The 23359-nt window shown below is 36.6% G+C and overlaps 1 protein-coding gene across 1 annotated transcript in view; it reads right to left on the bottom strand.

Annotated features, from left to right (window-relative positions):
* The window catches only part of LOC106141176 (actin-binding LIM protein 3), a 64882-nt gene extending 52606 nt beyond the window's left edge, over positions 1 to 12276 (bottom strand). Inside the window, exon 1 of the mRNA XM_060951068.1 lies at positions 11831 to 12276. Coding sequence (XP_060807051.1) covers positions 11831 to 12035 — 205 coding nt within the window. The 5' untranslated portion in view covers positions 12036 to 12276. The remainder of the gene's footprint in view (positions 1 to 11830) is intronic.
* Between the last annotated feature and the right edge of the window lie 11083 nt (positions 12277 to 23359).

Below are 23359 nucleotides of genomic sequence, written 5' to 3'. Positions count from 1 at the left end.
GGAAAGAGAAGGAGTGGTCCTATATTTTTTTATTAGGGAACGGGAACCACATGGCACTGCGTCTGTGACAATTTCGGGGTTGCCTCGGCACATACACTGTTTTTTCTCTAGCATTATTAAAGTACACTTACACAGAGTATCGTAACTCCCTCATACTCGTATAACTGGATATCCATCCCTACTAATCAAATTATATTTGTGACAGTAATCACAGACTGGGAGCGAGGATTTCGTCTGATCTTGCTTCAAAATAGCGCGCTCGTGTGGAAACCGCTAATGACGCAAATAGAGCAATTAGGTCTAACGTGCAAACAACATGCCATTCCGCGCCTTGCTGTAGTGCCATGCCATTTTAGGATTTTAATAGTATCGATATTTTTATTAGTAAAAAGACGAAAGTTGTAAAGGAAAAAAAAAGTTTCTTCTAGCACAATTATTGACATACAAGAAGATGTAGTACTTTTTGTTTCAAAGTGTCATATCCCAAACTTGTCTGTCCCAACCCCGGCGGAGTTTCACGATGTCCAAGAAATCAATCACATTGAACATCAAAAGAAAATAAAAATAAGGTTAGAATTGTTTTCATGCCACAATATAACAAAGGTAATTGTAGTAAAACATGAATTACAAGCAGGATTCGGAACATTACCGACAGTAATGGGCGACCACCCACGCATTAATTCCTTGCGTAATGATCTAGATTCTGGGCCACTAGAGCAATTGATTGTTACCACTGATACAGAAGAATACCTAATTGTAACGATATATTCAAAGAAAAACGACCTCGCCAATACATAGTTAACTAAACGACGTAAGTTGAAAAGATGTGGATTATGAATTTATGTGTGGAAAGTTAGTTATGAGTTATAGGATTACATATACACCACTATATGCTACGAAATTCTCAAAACAAATGAGTTTAGTATTATCATCAACAGTTAAGAAAGTTGCAAAGTGCCAGACACAATTTGAAAATAATCACGCCAGCTACATTATCATCAAAGGGAAGTATTTCTCTGACAAATTAATGAGCAACAAATGTTATCGACAAGATTAATTCGCCGTTAGAAGTAGCGCCGACATGCGGAACTGCAAACAAAATACGTTTCGTAGGAAAACAGAATATGGGACTGACAGACGATCAGCCGTGAAAGACTGAAACACAATAAAAACTGAATAGAACTGGGATGTATAATGAGTTGTTTACAAACATAAATTTATGATGATAATTAACAATCAAAAACGTATGGAAACACCTATGTATAACAGTTATATCAGTCGACTAAAATGGAAGCCCGCAGGTGTAAGTGTAACTTATCTGTATATCGATATATCGATAAGTGACGTGCCAATAAGTAGTGTGTTATAATTTATGTTATACAGAATTTTGAACAAAGGAAAACGTCGAGAGAAAAGCGCAAGTACTTAGTTACTCGAAATAATACAACTGATTCATTTTATTGAAACAGGTAAAACCAACAAAAGTAAGTATGCGTGAATAATCGCTTGGAGTGTTGCGAACCGGCGCACGTTTTATATTCACTCAGAACTAATTCGCTACATGTGGCTTAACAAAGCTTGCTTTCCACCGAACACGTAAACAGTAAATATTTTATTTTGTTTGATTCACATAAATTAATGGCAAGTTGTTAAAAAAATACGTATACAGGTCAAAGCAAAGGAAGCAGGCTAAGGCGGATCTTGGAGACAAAAGTTGTTCATGTTGCTGGCGCTTTATGAATAATAGCATTCCGTATACTATAACTTAAGCACATGCCAATTGTTGCCTAACAATCCACAAATTTGGTCTAAAAATGTTCTCCTTGACTTGTTTGAACTTAGCAATATTATTACAAGTATGCTTTATCTCAATCGCAGATTTGGTGTAACTGTAGCTTTAGATATGGAGGCGGGCGGAGTCCAGACGCGGCCCTCTCTGGAATTTCTTATAAATAACGCGCGATCCCCAATAATGCGGTTAGCTCCGCTCCACGAGTTCACGCAAATAGCCGCAGGTGAAACTGAAATATTCCGATCGGGTGAGAAACTCGAGAAATTACTTGGATTGACTTTCATTGAAATTGATATTGCGTAGAGACTCCTGTCTGAGGAAAACGCTGGTTGAACCGCAAGTTGAATTTAACCAGAAGACAGAAACACTGAAAACGCTGAAGTAAATTATTTTTTATAAGATTATTGCAATACATAATTTACACCTCCCCTTGACTCTCATCACTCGTTTAGTTGAATAGTTCTGGTAGTAAAGGCCCTAAACTTTAAATCTGCATGTAACATGTTTTGTAAGAAGGGTCTATGTTATATTAACGGAATGGAATAAGAACTTCAACAACAAAAAGATTATTTAAAGTATTATTTCTATATTTTAACCGTAATAAAACAAACACAATGCATAGATATGGTTTCTTGGACTACTATATATTTGCTAGCATTTTCATTCAATCTTGCTAGACAAGTAAGATTGAATGAAAATGCTAGCAAATATATAGTACACAACCACATGCGACTAGACACTACAGGCTTGTGTAGTACAGAGGTTTGATATAATTCAATAGTAGCAATTTAAGAGAATGTTTTTGCCAATAACAAGTCCGACTCGTTGCGTAGCATTGAGCCCAATCACGCAGTCGTTTGTTTCGCCAGTGACCTCGCGGGGAATTGCTGAAGGAAGTGCCCGTGCCTCGAGCAAGGTTTCGCCAATTGTCTCGTCCGTCTCCTAGCTCCCCGCGATTGTCTAGGGTTCCATGATGTGCGTTTAGCACATTTATATGTCTCTATAAGCTCAATATTTAACAAGCTAGTTGTTAGACAATACCAACTTTAGGCATGCAGGTTCCTTATCTGTTGGTCTTTTAAGCGACTGGTGTAGTAAGAGTGGTGGTAATGGTGTAACTAAGAGAGCGTATCCCGGAATTCTCACGTGAACGAAAATTTACGGGGTTTCTCATTTTATCGTGTCAGACTGGCTAAAAGATTTTTTCAATATGTATTTCCAATATACTAATTGGTCTGATAGGAAAGTAAGCCTTTGCATGTGTCCAATTTATCTAAAAAGCAATTTTTTTGGTATCTCAACCATAGTTTTAGTTTTGCAAGTCTTTTGTTATAAAAATGAATTATTTTGTTTTAACAATAAACAACCTTTGAGACACGAGTTGCCATTGCGACGGATGCCGCGTTTGCGCAACTTGTAAATATTTCCTCGTTGATAACTTAATCAGGATGAGATCATTATTTGCTGTTACGTCACGAACTGCGAATTCCACTCAACGGAGCAGAAATCAGAAGTCGGTGAAAAGAATTTACTTGAATTGATTGTCTTCATTGGTGTTTCTAGAAAAATTACTTTCAGTCGTCATTAGCACGTTCATTACTGTGTTCTATAACGTCTAGATCAAGTATAAAAATTATTTTAGTAAGGCCGCGGCTTTGCCCGCTTATATTTTTATTTAATGCAAACCCAACGGAAAAAGTAGCATTTTTTCAGGATGAAAAGTAATTAAACTCCGTAGTACTCTCAACAACGTTTCTGCAAAATTTCATTACCGTTGATCAATACGATAACATTTAAACAGACACACTTTCACATTTATTATATTTGTATGGATTTAATTTGTAGCATTGAAATTATAATGATATTCATATCGCGATCGACCCGAAGCCGTACTAGAGTTGGTGTGCAAATCATGTTTTATTTAAAATACCCTTGTGCAGGTTCTCTCTCGCCGTGAGTAGGACGATTACATCACGCGTCGGGAAATTATTATGTGGATGACATCGCAGTGACACAATGGAAGCTGGACAGAATACTAAAACTATTCTTCTTCAACTGCGATTTGCATTCGTAAGATAACCTAAATTTAAAAAAAATAAAGTACATTTTAATCAGATGTTGAATTAGGTTTAAATTTATGAAAACCAAGAAGATACAATTGGATACATCATATGGCCGTTGTTTTTCTACTATAGATGAAGCAACAGGTGGAAGAATTCAATAATAATACTGTTCGTGACGAGACAGATATAAATACAATTGTTGTAGTCGAAAAGATTCTTAACAAAGATATGCGTGATAAAGATAACGAAACACACATTGTCAACGGAATGAACCATTGTATTTTAAAATTAAAACATGCCAGAGGCGAGCACTTGTTAACTCTCTAAAGATGATTTGTGAAAATATTGCCTCTACTCTGCCGTGTGTTTCTCGACACCAATATAAAAAATAGGACTACTCCATCTCTTCTCCATGGATGTTGTAAAAGGCGACTAAGGGATAGGCTTTTAAACTTGGGATTCTTCTTTTAGGCGATGGGCTAGCAGCCCAACCTATTTGATTGTCAATTCTATCATTAAGCCCAACAGCTAAACGTGGCCTGTCAGTTTTTTAAGACTGCTGGCTCTGGCTACCCCGCAGGGGATATAGACGTGATTATATGAATGAATCATCTCTTAGCAACAGTATAGTATCAAATAGCATAAATCTCATGATTATCGAATTAAATGTCGTAGTCCATGGCTCTACATTAATAATGCTAGTCGAAGAAAATCTTAAAAATGTTTAACAATAAAGCCACAAATTGTAGATAATGAAGGGCTGATGGTCTTAAACCTCGAAGTGACCACCACTACACAACTTTTTCACACGTAATCTAAAACCAGTTGTCCAAGTTACACTTGCACTGGCAATTACAGAAAAAGATAACTACGTCTATGAATAATAAAACAGATACCATCCGAATGCCGATAAAGATATCGCAATAACCAAGCCGAGGGCAGGCGGTCCTTAAGTACTATGCAGATGTGCAACTCCGGTCTCCCGTGTGTCTGCGCATGCGCCTCCAGAATCATACCGGTTTGTTGCTCAACTGTTGCTCTGGCGGTGGACTCGCCGACCCAGCGGTTGCAACATGGTATACAACCATGCATGCTAAATATCTGAATTCAAATAACTATATATTGATAATGACATAATTAACAGAGCCTTGGGCCTTCATAAATATATTAGACTAGACGTAAGAAGCAGGATTGATATTATGACTTCAATTACTGACAAGGTGAAGATCTAAACAGATATTTTCATTATTAAAAGTAACCTTCTGTCTCCTTTATAACAAGTAAAAATGGTTGAACACTATAGTCGACATCAGCTTAGCAAAAAAGACAAAAAAAAAGGTTTGAGTAAACAATATAATTATTTATTTGCAGAATCTGTGCGTTCTTTATATTGCAGGCTTGTTTTTGAAAATATAAAACAAACAAACGTGTTCAATTGGCAAAGTGAAATAAAACTGAGGTACGTATTGTACCATTAAGGTGACCTTGGTGGGAGTGCACCGAACAGAGGCGACGCTGGTCGACCGTGACCTCGCCGAACCTCGACAGCCATCGAGAATTATCGACAGATTGGATTCAAGACGAAATTACACTCGTACGAGTGAGAGAGAACATTGAACGTTAAACCAATCAACACTTTATGTATACAATGTAACATAAGGGAAGCAATATCGATTGATTAAGTTAATGAAATAGTCTGAGAGAAAAGCAAAATAAAAACTACTCTTATCAAAAATTTATGATTCGGAACAGGAAAACACAAAATCTGAATCGAAACATTTCGCAGTTTAAATATCCCACGTGATTCGCTAAGTAAAATCACCAGAAAATAAAGCGTGATTATTAAAATTATTTTAATTAAGATAAGGAGGAAAATCCCACGATTAAAACGTGCATCATTGACAAGGACAAACGACGAGAATAAGTCGCAAAAAGCGCACAAATTTGTAACTTTACGTACACTCAGTTCATAGTAGTGTTATTAGTGTTTGAACACAAACATTGGGCTCAATGCACGTTGGACGCGGATGCGGACGTGCCCAGGATTAATATAAGGGGATTACTATCCCTAATGTTGACGATAAATCGGGGCAAATGATTCAAATCACACGGGAGACCAACCAATAAATCAACAGGGAGAGAAAACATGACTTGTAGAATTGACGGTGTTTGTTAATATGCAAAATTTATAGTGTTTAAAAAAAAACAATTAGTAAATATTAAGAATACAATATTCAGAGACTGAGCCAAGTAAACAACCGTTACTGATTATATTAATTAGAAGTTATCAGACAATCAATGCAGATTATGAATTTTCTAAACATAAACACACAAGTAGATAACGTGATATGCCTAATGAGTGTTAAACTCAATGTCATCTATCATCAACAACAGGTCGTTGTGTTTACAGTAACTAAGCAGCAAAATAAATATAACAGCACTATTTCTTTTATCGATGATAACAGGCAATTGTTCGGTAAAGCTCTTGCAATAGAATTAAAAATAGAAAATAATAAGAAATAGAAAATCGCATGGCTACTGACAACTACGCAAGCGTTCCAAATATATAGTTCAACTATCCCAATTTGTTTGACAACATCAATTGAACGTTTAAATAATTTACAATCGAAGTCAAAAGATTTAATTCTCCTTCTACAGATCTGTACACAAAGGAGTAGAACTCCCCGGGGCAAAAACATAAGAAAGCAGTGTTTTCTACATGAGTCAAAGTGTTCCTCAGGTCGTGGTCACAATCAGTCCATATGTTCCCAATGTCTCAACACCCCACATCAGACTCCCTCTGTGGTAAAAATAGCGAGATCAAAATAAAGGCGCAACACAAGGGCATCGCTCCCCGGCGCGGCGCCCCAAAATTAAGGTCATACATTACGGCCGACATGAGCAAATGCCATAAAAACTGTATCTAACTCAAGGCTAATAAAATTAACGTCTCAATTTCGCACCCATTGAGCGTTCAGCTTTATAACTGGCTGGTCGAGATGAATGGCGTAGAAATGCTCGATGATGAATAAACACACGAATGTTATTCTCTTCAAAGGAAACTGAGAAAGATGTTTATATTGGAAACAATGCAGTACAAGTAACCTACATTTCTAGAAACCAAAACCATTCGCCCAAAATGTGGCTGCGAGAATCAAATTGAACACAGAAATAGCATTTGGGAATTCCCTAGTTTTGTAAGTAGGTAATGTGAGCCGTATTCAGAAAATTATGGAAACATCAATGTATTCACAATTAATACTTCCGGTATAATGTAAGCACACCTATTTTGAGTAACGGAAGTATTGCGCCACCTCCTGGCGACCCTACAAGTACAACATGGACGTCACCGGCATAGGAACTAGGGAAGGGGTGACGTCATCGGATACCGAAAGGAACACCTGTGGTGATTACACACTCTTAATACAACAATTCACGTTTTACATAGTGTGCCGCGTTGTTGCCGGCACCAATAGAAAAAAGAATAGGATCACTCCATCTCTTTCCCATGGATGTCGTCAAAGGCGACTTAGGAATAGGCTTATATAATTGGGATTCCTCATTTAGGCAATGGGCTAGCAAGTCACTATTTAAATCTTTTAGCCAAACAGCTGAACGTGGTTTTCAGACTGTTGGCTTTGTCTACCCCGCAAGGGATATGATTATATGTATGTATTTAGTTTCTTCCTACATACCCAATGCAACAATATATTTTTACCTTCTTATCAGATTCTTCAGAGTGACTTCCGATTATATCTGATTATTGGGTTTCCGAAAAAAATTAAACATTTTATTAGATGTTGGCTCTTGTAAAGTGTTGGTCCTTAAGTGAAGACTGGAAAAAACCCGATGATCATTACGTTAGTGAACTAGTTACATTGTTGGGCAGTATTGAAGCGTGTACACTAAAGGCATTAAAGAAGATAGAAAGACTCTACCTGGTGCGGATACCAGATCACTGCAACTACTTTTGTCTGATTTTTCTTTCTCCTATTTAGCAGCATCGGTGCTAATACGTGGGCATTTGTGGTGTTAATTAAACAGACATCCGGTGTGTGGCGCCAAGCAGTTACTGCTGCGGGCAATAAACTTCTATTTTAGTTTGTTTCATAGACTGTTGGGGTCTGGGTTACTTGTGCAAAATATATCTTAATTTCAAAATTATAAAGTAAAGCACTATTTTCCCGTAAGAACATCACTCTATCTACAGGATGCTTACCAAGAATTCATGGTATTATCAAGTTATTTTGAATTTTGAAGTAAATTTTATTTTCTTACAATTATTAAATTTAAATTTAATTTTATCACATCAAATAAAGGTTAGTTTCAAGTTATAAATACGTACTTATTACACTTTCACTCATTACTTTAATTTCTTCATTAAATTCCTATCACTAATTGCGTTGTTTGTTAATTTCTTGATACGAGTGCAGTAGGTGGGCCGGCGCGGAGTTCAATAACCACAGACACGCGGGTGCATTTCAATTTGTGCATCCATCGATGAATAGTCTGATGGTGAATTGCAATGCTACATACGTTTTAGTGCACTACTGACGAATAGAACATCGGTTCTTTTCAAAGGTTTAATATCTATAAGTAACTTTAGAAAAAAGAACGTATAGAGACGACAAAAGTAGCAATTCATAAATCATTGGGAGGTCGAGTTGATAACAATGAAGTCATATTTCTAACGCGTTGTGTTCAAAGGCACTTAACACGTCTTAATATCCAGTACAGTAATTGTGGATGCAATTCACAATAACATATCAGTTAATCTAAAGCAAACTGAGATCAATCTCCACAAGATATGGAAGCGCAAGCCTATTTAAGGAAATAAAAATATTTCTCCTTATTTTCATCCCTTATTTAAATACTTTACGCTTTGCTCTTTCCAATACTGAAAATTTGGAAAAAGTTTTCGACAACGAGTCGGCTGCGCACTGCGCAAACAGAAAGTTCTCCCAACTATGTTTTGTTTTGCTAATCAAACATATGAGTTAGTGTCGACATTTGTTCTGGCTGTCATCAACGTGAACAATAATTGCACATGTGATAATGGTATCATCGCCAGATGCTCTTCATGCATTGGTTGGTGGCACATTAATTAGGCCATCGGAGTTAGTGCGGAAAATTACTAGGAATCCTTTCCAAGGTCCACTGGTTGCGATATTTTCGTACTAAGAGGAAAGAAAAAGAAACTTACGTTTAAATGTGTTAAGTACCCTGTCGAGCAGTTACATTTGCGAACACAAGTGAAGGATATTACAGAAATTGTGAAGACTAAAAGCGCGCCTACAAACCAGTCAATATAACTCGCTTTTTTTTCAAATTCAGCGATGATATTTAAGACACTACAGAAATACGAAAGCACAATATGACACTAACTAATAAAAAAATACTAAACTCTCAGAATCTGTGAACAAAATAATATACTTATGATATGTAGCAAATAACTATTACATCATTCATTCAGCAGTTACGACTCAGGAGATCGCTTTCAGACTCGTCAAACTCTGACGAGGTATCACGCGAACGCTGTGTAAATTCACATGTTATAAATCACGATCACAACACGACTTACTATGAAATTCTCATGGCCCACCTATTCTAAACCAAACATTTTCTGAAGAGTTTTTGAGGGATAAACCAATCATACATCATAAGTAAATCTGAAAACTAAAACGAAAAGGAAACATTGAAAATATAATATGGCACGACAACCCAAATAACGTAAAAAAAGCGTCAATTGGAAAAGCTCCGACGAGGGACCGCCGCTACTCTACATTCTATTTCTTCGCGTATTAAAACTGCATTGTACCAGTAAGCAAGCTAGTCCAGTGGACATTACTTTACCGCTACCTTTCCTTATATAAGGTTTATTTCAAAATCGCTGTAAAGCTTATGTGACGGTTTAAATTGAACTTGACAAGTGGTCCGCAGTACACGAAAGCTGTTCCGCTTCGCAAACCAAATAAAGCGACAGCATGGACAAAGATGCAATTTCTCCGCGGCCTGATCATTTATACAAGCAGGATCGTGACACTGCGGGGACTTTGTATGTAAATCAGGCGAGTTAAGCGGAGCTGTCCACTCCATTCTGTGTAACACGCAATTCTCCAGAATCGAGCTGATTGAAGGAGAAACCTTGCATTTTATTACAGCAATGCTTGTACGACTACATATTGTTACAGAACTAATTTAAATCACAAATGATACAAGAGTACAAAAAGGTAATTGCATAGGCGTGACTCAGCATCCAACAGATATTGTTAATTATATTAATATACATACATCTGTATTTGCATATATATTTGAGTTCTATTAAGCTATGTAGGTACGCACTGCTAGTTTTACATACATACATATATATAATCACGTCTATATCCCTTGCGGGGTAGACAGAGCCAACAGTCTTAAAAAAAGACTTATAGGCCGCGTTCAGGTGTTTGGTTTTATGATAGAATTGAGATTCAAATAGTGACAGGTTGCTAGCCCATCGCTTAAAAGCAGATCCCAAGTTTGTAAGCCTATCCCTTAGTCGCCTTTTACGACATCCATGGGAACGAGATAGAATGGTCCCATTATTTTTTCTTTAGGTGCCGGAAATCACACGGCACTAGTTTTAGTAAACTTTATTCATCAAAGGCGTTTCTATTTCAAAGTAAACACTAACATCATTAGTACTAATGACATTAACATTTTAACGGTGATTAATTGGTCATTACCTAATCTATCAGGTAAGGAATTTAAAAAAGTCCAAACCTATCACAAACTTTATTTTCACAGTAATGTAGTGCGTATGATATATGCCGAATTGATATGAACCAAGAAAATAATAATGAAACGACACGAAAGGAAGAGGTCGCGCTTTGTTTGGTCTTGTTCATAATATGACTACATTCGGAATTATTTCATTTTTTATAACGCTAATCGGGACATTAAGAATAAATATAGAATCAGAAATAACTCGCGATAAGTGGTGACGACAGCGAGATAACCCGATATCAGCCGACCTTCTATACGCCTTCAGCGAAACGATTTGCAAAGCGAATAATGCTTACTTGATTGATGATGTTTAGATTGTAGGTAAAATTGCAAAGATTTAATGTATTAACACATTCAATTGCATTTCAAGCCAATTTGGTTAAGTAAGATTACAAGGAAATTGTAAGAGGACATAACAACAAGTATGAGAAATAACTTGAATTAATAACAGGTATTATATTCCGAGGTGTGAGCCGCGCGGTGCCAAATGTCGCTGGTTTCGAGAAGCATGTCGCTGTATTTTAAGAAATTCTGATTCTAAGAATAAAAAGGTAAATGAACGACATGCGGTCTGGCGACTCCTCCTCAAATGATGTGATGTATACAAGCGTATTTATTATTTCTTTGCTATCAGATGCAGAAGAAATACTACCAAAGAAGACTTCATTTTATAGTTTTTATTAAACGTTATATTTCGAGCCCGATGAATAATTCGCCTTCACAAATATTATCATTTTGTAACGGGATGCTACGTGACTCCGATTCAAATTACCAATTATTTGAATACTTTGGCGCTTTCGACACACAAAATATTTGGGATCGTATATTAAATTAAAGAAAAAGTATTCTTTGTCACTACACAGACTCCAAACATTAAAATATTATAAGAATGTAAGTTCGTGTGCAACACAGGTTTAGAGAAACTTTAACAATAATGTAATTTTAAAGGAAATATGCTAAGCTAATTCAAATTTACTTTAATAATCAAAATGATCATATAAAGGTAGTGGGCAATCGTCTGCACATATTAACTTGATGACGTTATCATCGAGGTCACTAATGATGTAACCGTAACAATAACAATGGTCCATCCGTGTGAATTTCAAATAATAACTACCCAAATTCATTGTTTTTGGGTAAACTCCATACAACTACATACTCGACGTCACGGTATCGCCGAGATAAGTCGTGTCGCAATTCGGGGCCTCACCTTTCTTCGCCGGCTTTTCGCGTTCCTTTTCCTTTTCCCGCATCTTCCTCTCACGTTTCTCTCGCTCCAGCTTCTCCTTCTCAAGCCTTTTCATCTCTTTTTTAATCTCTTTCTCGCTTCTTTTAGATCTAGAGTCGTCGATCTTCTCAGATAAAATGAAAGCCCCCGATTGGACTTTTGCGTCCGCTTCCTCCTTCGGCCTCATCTCACAAATTAGCACTTAACTAACACAGAGATAATGTAATTACAAGCATCCGAAATTCACACTCGATTCGATCTGGAGGTTTCGACAGCGCGAAAACTACGGATCAGCGCGCAGTCGGCGGACGCCCGCGGTGGTGTATCGTTATCGGAGTTATCGCGGACACTCGAAACGAACTTGCGCGTGAGTATGTGAAGAGCACCGAGCGTGTCAGAGCGCGGGGCAGCACTGGCGCCCCTCGGGCCGCCGTCGCCGGCGCACCGTCACCGCCACCGCGCTGCCGCAATCTCTATAAATAAAGCCTTACTTCCTATACACAAGCTATGAATTCAGAAGGCGAATATGGTCATTGAACCAATAATTTTTTTTTTGCAGTGGAAGCTGATGGGGAATTTCAGATTCAAACTAGATAATTTTAGAATCTTCCTTCGTCATTGCTGCCAAGGTCAAGAGCTGTTTTAGCATCGTACGCTTATCGATATAACTTTAATAGTGGAACTGGCACAAGTTTTGTTATCGTTGACATAGTTTTAGAATGTGTTGCAACTGAATATTTCTTAGATTTATTATGACAGCTACAACTCAAAGAGCATTAACATCGACAGTTGACGCTTACAAGACAATAGAAAACATTATTTTGGAAAATACAATAGAATTCCTTAATATCTCTGACTTAACGACAACATACCTACATTTACATAACAAGTTTGTTACAGCTTATAAGCAAAAACTGGTCAGAAACCATGTTAGAAAAGTCTCCCTTCCCACTTTCTTGAACATTAAAATCCTAGTTACGTCTTGTAGTTAAGAAAACAAATTATAACAAAATAGATTTGAATCTAGATTTAGAAAAGAAAAAAAAATACAACAGGTATTATCAATTGAGGAAAATAATACCAAAATTAACAACATAGGATCTACATTCTTTAAATTCTAGAAGCGAGAAGAAAGGATCAATACAGAAATGCAATTTAAAGCTAAATACGAAGTCAGTCACCTTTCTTTTGAGGTTTACAAAGTAGACTTGCGTGATTTGGAAAGTGGGCAAAAAGTGGCCTTTCCCAGAGCCCGCCGGAGCGTGGCGGGCCGGGAGCGGAAGGTTGTCGCTGCGGTTGCGCAACCACTCGCGTCCTCTGAGAAAGCAATCAGACACTGGGTTACAATATACTCGTAACAACCTCATTCACTTCAGCAAACCTATAAGTGGCTCGATTTTCCAAATATGTTCCTATATTATTGTCCAGCTTTGTAATTAATTTGTAATTTAAAAAAAAAATGATACACTATAGCTATTTGCAGAGCATTATCAAATTATACGCTTAGGCAAACATACTTTATTGTTAAATTCGTGAGTTCATCAAGCGTTAATATCTAGCTTTGAAATAAGTCGTGTGTCTCCAAACTTCAAGCGTCAGATATAAATGTAAAGTAGAAAAAAAATTATGTTAACATAGCTCCTTAGCAGAACCACTTTATTTCTGGAATTTATTTCATATAAGCGGAAGAACTTGAAAAACGAAGAAATCTTTTTGAAACGAAAAGCATCCAACAATAATCAAATTTCAATGATAACTGTAAAAAAGAAAATTCGCTTGCGTGATTACGATCAAATTCCTTTTCCTGAAATTTCGATTTCGTCTTCACTCATGTTTAAAGGAATGTGCGCTATACATCATTCGTTGCTCAATAAAACGAGACTTGCCAAATTGGTTATGACCTGCTGGTGACTGGTTGCTCCAAAAGTGGGTGTTACTTGAAACCTGTTGGCTCTGAAGCGAACCGTGTCATTGCGATTTCGTGAGCTAACCTCACTTAATATTAACAATTTGATATTATTTTTTTGATGTGACCAGAGATCATTTTCATTATAATTCCTTCTTGAAAGTTGTGGAATAAATATATTATCCGTTTCCGCTCTAGATGTGTCATATTACTTCCATCTAGGAGGTTACATTTCCGAAGACTTTAAAAACTTTGCCGAGTTACGAATTATTTTCGAAGAATGTTCTAGCCCTGGGTGTCAGCTGGGGCAGGGCGGCGCTCCCGGAAACGCCGTATATAGCCCCGACATGTGTATGTGTCCACTGGTAATTAATTTAGCGTTGCACATGGTAGCGCCGCCATTCAGAGCATGCTCACTTGACATCGAGACTGCTTTGTCGTTGACTGGACACTTGGCTCAGTTTTTATTGAAACACGATTAACGTTTCGCAAATAGTGTAAAATTCATCTCTTATCACCAGACAAAAATTGCTGAAAATCTTAAGTTATTAAATTAAAAGGAAAATATCTTGCTTTCGAATGATACCTTGCAGTGAATAAAAGTGACAGAAGGAGGAAAAAACGCGATCTAGATCGTCTGCTTCAAATATTAATATTGGCTTGGTGTAGTTAGTTACATATGGTCACGTCTATATCCCTTGTAGGGTAGACAGAGCCAACAGTCTTGAAAAGACTGATAGGCTCCGATCAGCTTTTTGGCTTAATGATAGAATTGAGATTCAAATAATGACAGGTTGCTAGCCCATCGACTAAAAAAAGAATTCCAAGTTTGTAAGCCTATCCCTTAGTCGCCTTTTACGACATCCACGGGAAAGAGATGGAATGGTCCTATTCTTTTTTGTACTAGTGCCGGGAACCACACGGCACTTGTTCTTTATTGCACCATAACAACAAAAGCAGATAATTACATAAGGAAAATACAAAAGGCAGCCTTCTCCCACTTCAGTTTCTTCCAGACAACATTAACTACATTATGAATATCAGTAGCTGTGCAATTTGCTCAACAATTTCTAACACTAACTTAATGGAGCTCAAAAAGGTTAGTACAAACTGTGCCAACGCTTAATGATCCATTAATCAAGCAAACGGGAACATTAAGTGCGAACCGCGGTCGGCAGATAATGTGGCTATCATTGAGCATCGTTTCCTGGCTTATAATAACTGTAGTGCGGCCGGGACACAACGGGAGAGCGACCGCAGACACCAGACTACGGCTTGATTGATCGAATCTTTGATTGACAGCTCTCACTACATCATTATCGATATTCTACTTTGCCGCAGAAGCGGTCTATTCACGAACGTTGACAAGACATGTTAAGTTTTATCTTCTCTTTCTTATAAATCATTTTAGTTATCCTCAGAGTTAGTCCGCAGAGCTCATTGTAACAAAAGATAAGTATAAAAAAAAGGTTTTTAACATTTATCTTCAGTTACAACATGAGTGACTGTGGTGTATCCTGACGATGTCTTAGCTCTTGTCCTAACTATCTAGCATCTTGATTGCAAGTAGATCTGAAGGGTGCAATTGACAACATGATGGCCGTGGCTTGCTACGGGAAAAAAGAAAATAACAAATCCAAACATTCAATAAATTTTAAATATATTATTGAGTAAGTTAGTTCAAAACATTGTTCCCTAATTGTTTTTAAAAGAAAAAAGTGTGAAATTGAACGTCGCTAGTGTCACTTCGATTACTTTCCGACGTTAGGTTTTCTTGTATCATTGCTTCATTTCACGCTCGATGATTAAAGTGGTTTGAGAGAACTCCATGCCATAATGCCAATAGGCTTTGTATAAGCCCGGTCCAGTGTGAACAAGCTTTTATACTTTATCGCGATCCGCTTAGTAAATGAATACTCGAATGCCAAAGAAATAAGCGACGTGGTCGTGATCGTGACCAACGTTTTATTTTTAACACGATCATTTCAGGGAGCGTGACAGATTAATAATACCGGAGAATTTGATTCACTCATAATATTATCTCAGTTTCGAATAACCAGGGAAGCCCTACTGGACAGCTACATCAAATACCCAAACTTTCCCAAATATTTTTGCTCTACCATAATCATCTTACCTGCAATTGTAGTAATTAAACGACACAAATATGGTCTTAGTCAAGCTGGACTAGGGCCAAACAGAAAATCTTAGAAAGTTACACTAGATATCATACATCATTTATCATTCACCATACACGTCCGATATCCCTTTCGTTTACACAAATACAATTATTGCGACATTGTATGTGAACGCCACACCTAAACGGGCAGCTGTTGGTTTGACCATCACACTACCTGACCTTCAGCATGTAATAACGAGGCTATTATGACAACAATAATATGAGTTATGTGTCATCTAACTAAATTTAATCGTACTTTACAACAATAAAGTTTTACAGGTTTGGAGAGAGAGCATTCGATGATTCATAAACATACATTATAATGATGTCTTCCAATTCGTTGTCAACATCCAGAAAATTGTTTAGTTTATTACATCTTCTAAATATGTAGTTAAAAACTGGGTTTAAATGAGCTCCTAATAAGTAAGTAAATTTAAAATTAATTGTAAAGTTAGTAAATGTACTAACGCAATGAAACATCATTTAAAATTTAGTTTATTTCCACGGGGACATTTGGATTTCGGGAAACCCAATCTTGTGCACCTCTAGATAAGGAAACTTCATGTCAAATTTAAAAACTGTATTATCTCAAGGCCAAACAGTTTGGGCTATGCGTTGATATGTCACAACCAATTAGTCAGGCAGTGTCCCTGGTAGAATATATTAGATTATCATTGCTTTCATTAATGATGTTCCTTTTAGAATCAAACCCGAAATATGGCAAACAGCAAATGATACACATGTTTCGTAAACCGGTGCGTTACGTCAACTAGTCTAACCGGCCAGCCTTCACCTGCTTCTGTTACTGAATCTATCGAAATTAGTAATTAAACCGGCTGAATCATCGCGTGACCCGGTTATAAATACGAGTAATACGATGGTCGAAAGGAAAAGTGAGAGACACATGTAACGTGAGATGGCTTGGCGACGACTTTAAGGATTGAAAATCATCATAAACTAAATAATTAACTTAACAAATTTTTAATTTTACAATAAAGAGTAAATAAATAATAAGTGTAGTTTATAATAAAGAAAACTGAAGAGGGAAAATGTGGAATTTTTAAAGTCCTAAATTTCTTCACCTTATTAGAGTTCTTACATAGCTAACAATGAAAGAACGCTATTGAAGTGAAGAAATAAGTGTTAAGGAAATAGTACAGTGATAATCTAAGACCGAATTACCCTACATTGAGTAGGACATAACCGTGGTATGAATCTTATTGCTGCCTTCATCATTCTAAGCTTCATTGAGAGGTGTAATGGAATCGTGCGATCATCCAGAGCACGCCGTTACCGCGGTCTGAGCGCCATCGATCATGGCGCGATCGAGATGGGATAACAGTAGTTAGACAACTATAACTAGCAAATTGCTGTCAACACAACGTGGCTCACACTATAGATAAATATAAGATGAGGTGTTTGAAGGTCAGTTCATTTTTTATTATAGGTTGAGCGTGCTTGCTGAGTTTTGGGCTACGAGGTTTTTTACATGCCCCATTTTCTCCGTCTTGTGATGGTAAACCAAGAAAAAAAAAGACAGTACAAAGAATAGACACAAGGCCCATGATAACTTTCAGTTTTTCAGACAAAGCTACTAGGGCGAACTCAATAAACCCAACTGTATCTTCTGCGTTTCTAATATATGTGGCAACAATAACGTTTGAATAATAGTTTAACTCCAACAGATGAGAAATTAGAATTTCTCATTTAAAGAGGTCAACAGCACTAGCCAGTGCGGAGTTGATCCCCGGTTCCGAGTAACGCGATAACTGTACACTTTCTTGTCTGTTCAACAGTGACGAAGGTCGGCAATGCTGGGTACCGTCAATGGCAGAAGTGGTTCGTTTATATATTGTGTACCTATGACTGCATTGCATGAAGCTCAGTTTAGCTCAGAAGAAAGTCGCTCAATAGAGAGATTGTTTTTTCAAGTATAGATACAATAAGCTCCAGGAAATGCTACCGGGAAGAATGCCAGGAGGATTTGTTTTTCTCATGGACTGTGACTGAATTGAATATGCATCATATCGCCATTTCTAAAGAAGATCATCATATAATTTATCCAATTGCTTCCGAAAATTAATAAAATTATTGACGATAATGCATGCCTTAGCTTAAACTCAAGCCCACTAGTTAATGAAATTATATCAAATTTTTCTACTGCAATAATGTTTCAGAAGAAAATGATTTTATCAACAGTTTTATTAAATTATCAACAATACATTATCAGTAACCACTTCTTTATCGGATGAAGTCATGTGTCCTTGTTACTGCAACTAAGTACATTGACGAATTCTTGTGCCAAAGACTAACTTCTAACTAAATTGTTCTTGTTTGTCGGCACTTAATTTATTATTATTATTCAATGAATGTATTAAAATGTAATTTTGTGTCAACGATATGGGTCTAGAAACCTGGAATAAATGATTTTTATTTTTATTTTATTTTATTTTTTTATTTAGTGAGATGCACGGCTGTTCACAGGTTAGCTAAATTGGTATGTCCTCCAATTGTGCCTGTCATGTCATGGTCAACATTGCGAATCTCTTAAATTGGTCACATAAATATAATTCACGCCTCTATTCCGGACAGGAGGCAGAGACTACATATTTCCACTTGCCACGATCTCTGTATACTTCTTTCTCTTCATCTACATTCATTCTCTCTTCATGCAAGTTCGTCAGTTTCGGGCACTCTGGACCTGACCTTTAGCCAGAACGACTCCGATTTTACCAATCAAATTAACAACATTTATAAACTAGTTGTATTCTTCCATCTTCGGTCTATAATACTGTTTTATTCTGCTCATTTAGTGCCTGAATTTGGCGGGACCATGATCTATTAATTGAATCGGTTTTAGCAGCTGACTATATGTGTGTGCAACCGGAGCACGGCACCCGATCCCGACAGCGACACCGGCCGCCAGCCGACACCGTGCCGCTCCAGCGGCTGCCGGCCACGCCGCACCGCACAGCAGAAGCTCAAGGGGTGTGAAACTATTTGCCGACAGACGACATAGAGAAGCCTCAAGGAGTCGCAGATAGTTTGACCTAAATTATTTTCTTCCTTTCTTTTAATTTAGTAGGCGTAACACTGATGAATAAAGTTCGTGGTGACTACATCAAAGCTATTAAATTGTCCTTCATATTAGACCCCTCAGTATATAAGACAACGAGACCTGTTGCTATAGAAATGTAATCCGCCGCTTTGAAAACAAATTTCTAAGTAAGCGTAGCGTTGCAGGTCTACGGTTACGCACTTCCACACCCTCCCGATAAACTCCCTGCTATTTAGATCACGATCGTCCAGGAGATATGATAATGATTTAAAAGAAAAACAATTACAGCAGACTAGATGACGGCAAAACAATGAGGAATAACGAAGCAGTGGCTTTATAAGAGGAAATCCATCGTGACAGTTTTACTTAAGATCTCGCAAACATATAAGCGGCAAACAAATAGGCGGCTCGTCGGAAACGCTACGATAATGATCTGAAACAAAGTACAAAAACACAAGGCCACGGCGGTCCGAGAACAGTGAATCAGGCTCTGTTTAAGACACATTATTGCCTTTGTCGCACAAACAATGTGGCTATTTGTTGAAGAAAAACTAATACTATAAGACTTCTACTTTAAAAATCCACGTGAACAATCACGTTCTCGACCCTTTCGATTTGACGTGGGTAAAAACGATTTGAGGTGGCAAAACAAATTGTGAAATATTTCCCCTTTCCGTCCAAAAAAAAATATCCTTCTATTGTTGTAGGATCATTAAGCTGCCTCTATAATACTGATCTGTCCATCTTATAACCCTCATTTCAGTTAAATAACGTAGGTAACTGAAGTTGAAACTTAACGAAAAACACCTAACAATCCACCATAATTTGAGCATGTAAAACAATGAAGCATTTAGATTAACTGAGTCAATAAAAATTACTGGCATTTGACAAATTACGAAATTTGTTATTGCTGTGAGTTCCTACCTACCCAACCATACTACTCAACTCCTATGAAAGAACAACACTCATTCCTTAGAGCTCATGTTTCCAACTTTGTAGTTTTATTACCAGTGCCATGGAGTATAGGAGTATATCCGAATGGAGAAGGCACAAACGCATAGAACCTAGTAATATATTATTAATATTACTAGACTATTACTAACATTATTAGACAGGATGCTTTTCTATAACACCTAAAACATTTTATTTTCCAACTTCAACAACATATTCTTATATGCTTATACTAAGTATATAATTGAAGTTGGAGAGTGAAAAGAAATAAAAATGCAACAATAAGAAAACTGACACTATGAATATTTGACATGTGATGAATAATTCAATTCAATATATTTCTCTAATTTAACTCATTTGCAAAATAGTAAGCATACATACATACATACATATGATCACGTCTATATCCCTTGCGGGGTAGACAGAGCCAACAGTCTTGAAAAGACTGAATGGCCACGTTCAGCTATTTGGCTTAATGATAGAACCGAGATTCAAATAGTGACAGGTTGCTAGCCCATCGCCTAAAAGAGGAATCCTAAGTTAATAAGCCTATCCCTTAGTCGCCTTTTACGACATCCATGGGAAAGAGATGGAGTGGTCCTATTCTTTTTTGTAATAGTGCCGGGAACCACACGGCAAAATAGTAAGATCAGTAACAAAATATATTTATGATAGATAGCAAAGTTTTTATTAATTGATAATTTGCTATTTGATCAGAGTATGTATGCATACCCAATTACCCACCCTGCATGTAACCTCCATTGAGTATTTCCTCGAAGTCAATGGGTTACATTACATAGTGCAGAGGGTTTGAAGCTGGGTGGGGTGGCAAATTGCCAATTGCATTAATTTGCATGACCCATTTCAGTGTTAGTAGAGTTACAAACTCCAACTATTTTTCTACTTAGTTGAATTTGTTTGTATGAAAATTAAATTCTGATTCCTACATGGATTTTAAAGTAAAGTATTAATCAAGGCAAACAGGTAAATATGGCTTTTTCAGACTGTTGGCCAAGTAAATAAAGACATGTTTGTATGTATGTACTCAACAAAAAGTCAAATTTTATTGTGTTTTATTAAAAACTTTCCAAGAAATTAGAAAAATTCTCAGTAATGTTGGTATAAAAAAAATTTTACATGTGTATAAATGTAGACTGCTCCCACCAACTAAAAATTTGTTTTTCAGTTTATTCAGTAGGTACTTGTTTAGAAAAACACAAACACCTCTTCATATTATTAGTAACATATACATTACAGATACATAATATACATTAAAATGATTAATGAAAAAAGTCTCCAATGTCATGTGGGACAGTGGTAGTGGTATAATGCTAATTATCTGATAATGACTTACATGTGGAAACAATTATCTTTGCATACTAATGTGTGTGACTCTTGAGCAGAGATAATGTAAATGTTGCAGAATGTTACATTTTGATGGCATTTCCTTAATATTTGAATTATTTATTCTAATCTGTGTTTTGCAATAAGTTGTCACAAAAAATTCAGAATTCTATCTTTTCCATGGATGTTGTAAAGGGTGACTAGGAATAGGAGTACATACATCATCATATAGTGCAAGCTTCCATGCTGAAATTATTATGAAGAAATGTGCCAGATGCTTCTCATTCCGTGCAGATAGTCTAAATCTATCAAGGGAAAGGAATAAAATTGAGATTCCACTTTTAGGCGATGTGCTAGCAACTATAACCATTTGAATCTCAATTCCATAATTATGCCATATACCTAGCTAAATGTGGCTTTTTAGGCTGTCAGCACTGTCTACCCCGTAAGGGATACATACGTTTGGTTTTGCAATATCTAAGTTTTCATTTCAGCATCATCACAATCATACTATCGTCTGTGTCTAAGGATGTTGATGATGTAAAAAGAAACTACAAATGAATATAATTATCTACAGGGATTGTTGATACACAACAACCACAAGTTTTCTTTTGCATGCAAACAGAAAAGGTAGTAAAGGTAACAGATATTAAGACCATTGATAATGAGATGAGAATATTTTTACATCAGATTGCAGCAAGGACATTGTAGTTAGAGCACGGAGATGAAGTTAGCAAGCTGAGTCTAATTGCTTCCACCTCTTGCCTACTACTAGACTTTATGATACTTGTTTTAATTGATTTTTCTTATCACATATTTTGTGCTAAGATGTAAAAGATACATCTTTTTAAGATGATAATAATTATAGATGACTATGTTAAAATATTTCAGTAAACGGTTAAGCAATAGATGCCAATTAAATTATTAATATATAGTTTCGCCTAATAGCGAATTTTCAATTAATTTTTTTCAATATTTAAGATAGAAAATACCGACGGAAAAATATACTCAGGTGATAAACAAAACAAACGAATCAAAACCTTTAAAAAGTTATGAAGTGACTCGTCGCTACAGTAATTATGTGATGTTTTAACTCAAAACAATTAAGAAAAGTTGTTTTAACCTCAATACGAGGCAGGAGGACGCATGAGAAAAATCGATAACTGCACCAATACACGAAAAGGCAATGCCAGCGGGATTCTAATAGGAATTTATCGATTGGTTTTACACTCGTCTGCTAGTAATGCATATTCTTTGCATTTTGTAGAGTCATTCCTCGGGGAGTTATTGAACAAACAGTAGCCGGTGTAGTACTCACCCATTTTACGATTTGCTTGCAGAACTTCGTTGACCAAACCAAACAGCAATCACACTTGTATCAAGACTTGCTTATCACCATCACTGAGGACACAAACGTTTCACTAACACTTTTTTCTAATTGTTTCTGTTGATTTAACTCAGAAAATCCAAAAGGTTTTCATTAAATTATTTATTTTTTCGCAACACATTACCGACTTCGAGCAGCTGTCATTCGACAAGCGCGAGTGCGTTCGGAACCGCGTTTATACGTGATATACATGACACGAGTCGAGATGACGGATTGAAAGCAGCGAGCGCGTTCGGAACTATTGCTTTAATTTCTGCTTGGCAGACTTTGTAAGTTTTCGCGCGAAGCTTTGAATTTTTAACTTTCTTCGATTAGGTTAGGACTTAAGTATATTCTTTGGGAACATTCACATTAATACAATAATTTTTTAATGAGAAAAAATCAAAAAATTTGAATCTACATAATTTTCACAGATATATGTATTTTAATCTGCGGTAATTTTATACCTATGCCTAAGACAATGAAATGGGAAGTAACTGGTGAGTTCAAGTTGGGCTGTTGAATTTCTTTTACCCCATGACACAACACAAAGAAACATATGAAAAAAAAAAACATCTTATCGGTTGCAACATTTTAATAAATGATTTAATTGGGGTTCTTAGGTAAAGTTTCAAGTGTCGTGTTGGTTTCCGGCAATTTAGAATAGTCCATATCCTTCCCATGGATATCGTACAAACGGCGACTAAGGA

This window comes from Amyelois transitella, chromosome 23 (genome assembly GCF_032362555.1).
Source record: "Amyelois transitella isolate CPQ chromosome 23, ilAmyTran1.1, whole genome shotgun sequence".
NCBI classification, from domain to species: domain Eukaryota; kingdom Metazoa; phylum Arthropoda; class Insecta; order Lepidoptera; family Pyralidae; genus Amyelois; species Amyelois transitella.
This window is presented reverse-complemented; position numbering and strand designations above follow the sequence as displayed.